The sequence below is a fragment of the Sinocyclocheilus anshuiensis genome, unplaced genomic scaffold (genome assembly GCF_001515605.1).
Source record: "Sinocyclocheilus anshuiensis isolate Anshui unplaced genomic scaffold, SAMN03320099.WGS_v1.1 scaffold1303, whole genome shotgun sequence".
In the NCBI taxonomy this organism is placed as follows: Eukaryota; Metazoa; Chordata; class Actinopteri; order Cypriniformes; family Cyprinidae; genus Sinocyclocheilus; species Sinocyclocheilus anshuiensis.
The window spans coordinates 983838-986151 of NW_015537954.1; the positions used below are offsets into that span (position 1 = coordinate 983838).

The window sequence follows — 2314 nt, forward strand, 5'->3', positions numbered from 1 at the left end:
CCTGGTATTTATCACGTTATGGGGACCAAATGTCCCCACAAGGATAGTAATACTAGTAAATTTTGACCTTGTGGGGGCATTTTTGAGGTCCCCATGAGGAAACAAGCTTATAAATCATACAGAATGAGTTTTTTTGAGAAAGTAAAAATGCACAAAGTTTCCAGTAAGGGGTAGGGTTGGTGTAGGGCAATAGCACATACAGTTTGTACAGTATAAACACCATTACGCCAATGGAATGTCCCCATAAAACTGTGTGTGTGTGTGTGTGTGTGTGTGTGTGTCAGCGTATCTGAGCTCTCCTCACGTGGGTCAGGAGCCGGTGTACACAGCGCAGCAGAGCCCGGTGATGAGCAGCTCGGTGGCCCTGACCGCTTCCTCCGGTGAGTGACCCTCTACATGTAAATGTCTTGTATTAGCAACACCTCACAGTTTTAAAAAACAACAACTTCCTACAGATCTCACACACACACACACACACAAAGCTATTCATAAATCAAGATACAGTGCCTTGCGAAAGTATTCATACCCCTTCATTTTTTTTTCATGTTTTATGTTGCTGCCTTATGTTTAACTGGTTTAAATTACTTTTTTCCCACATCAATCTACACTCCATACACCAAACTGACAAAGCAAAAACAGAATTGTCACAACTTAAATACAAAAAACTGAAATAAGTACATTGCATAAGTATTCATACCCTTAACTAAATATTTAGCTGAAGCACCTTTACAGCCTCAAGTCTTTTTTTGTTTGATTGGACAAGCTTTGCTCATCAGCATTTGGCAATCATCTGTCATTCTTCTCCTCGCCTCTTCACCTCTCAAGCTCTGTCAGGTTGGATGGGAGCAGATGCACATTTTCAGGTTTCTCCAGAAATGTTTGATTGGGTTCAAGCTCAGGCTGTGGCTGGGCCACTCAAGGACATTCACAACAGAGCCGTAGTTCACTGCCAAGCTACGCAAAAAAAAAAATTGCAGATGTTATAATCGCTCGATTATGAAATCGATAATGAAAGCTGTTTGCGTAGCTTCTCCGTGAACTACGGCTCTGTGTAGTAAATGCTGCTCCTTCTGTGAAAATACCACATTTAATAACATGTTTTTACTCCAAACTCACTTCATAACGTCAGTCGAGTGTTGTAATAAATCCTTCTGTGAGATGATGTGGCTTCTTACACAGAATAAGGCACGCAACATATTTCATAGCATTCTAAGCAGTGATAAAGTCGTTGCATTACTAATATACTTTATTATAATGAAAATTATAATAATAGGAACTCAGATAAACCATATATTGTCGTGACTGTCGTGTGTTTATTAGTCACGTTTAATCAATGAAAGCAGTTAAATCTTGTTTATTCAGCGACCGCTATTATCTGGGTTTCTTCTGAGTTTCTCTGGCCTTCGGATGGAGAGCACCGTCCAGAGCGTCAGATTCAATTCAAGTTTATTTGATCCGATATAGCTGAAGTACAAAGTTACGAGATACATTATGCGAATGCTTGGCTAAAGAGATGTGTCTAGATTTAAACAGAGAGAGTGTGTTTGAACCCCGAACGTTATCAGTTTCGTACAGAGCGTCCAGCATAAACATCTCTCTGTGTGTGTGTGTCTCTCTGTGTGTGTGTGTTCAGCTGCTCCAGTGGTGACCGATAGCTACCTGTCCAGGTGTCCCAGCGGCGCTCTATGCTCCAGACTCCCAGCCGACTGCATCATCTGCGCATTTCATCACAACTGCAGCTACGGCCGGCCGGCCAACTTCACCTGCAGAGCTAAAGCAGGCGTTCACTGTGTGGTGAGACTCTCAGAAAACCACAGTGTGTCCAGTTTGACTTGTTAATTCCTAGGGCTGGGACAATAAATCGATGCATCGCGTTTCGTGGATCGATTCTGAGATTTTCGGAAAGCATCGTGATTCTTTCTTGAATCGATTCTGAGCTTAGTTTTGAACAGCAGATGGCGCTGCATGCTTTAGAAACGGCCATACTCTGCTTGTTTCCAAATCCTTACACACACTTGAACCTATAATAATCATTCATAAGATTCGAATGGCGCTCTATAGGTTAGTTTTTAACAGCAGATGGCACTCTAAGTTAGTTTCTAACAGCAGATGGCGCTCTAGCTAGATGGCGCTCTAGGTTAGTTTCTAACAGCAGAGTTTCTAACAGCAGATGGCGCTCTAGGTTAGTTTCTAACAGCAGATGGCGCCCTAGCTAGATGGCGCTCTAGGTTAGTTAGGTTAGTTAGAGTTTCTAACAGCAGATGGCGCTCTAGGTTAGTTTCTAACAGCAGATGGCGCTCTAGGCGCTCTAGGT

The 2314-nt window shown here is 42.5% G+C and overlaps 1 protein-coding gene across 1 annotated transcript in view; it reads left to right on the forward strand.

Moving 5' to 3' along the window:
- Nucleotides 1-2314, forward strand: part of LOC107665197 (TM2 domain-containing protein 3) — an 18850-nt gene that overhangs the window by 2775 nt on the left and 13761 nt on the right. Inside the window, exons 2-3 of the mRNA XM_016455983.1 lie at nt 285-380; nt 1634-1794. Of these exons, the coding sequence (XP_016311469.1) occupies nt 285-380; nt 1634-1794 (257 nt within the window). The remainder of the gene's footprint in view (nt 1-284; nt 381-1633; nt 1795-2314) is intronic.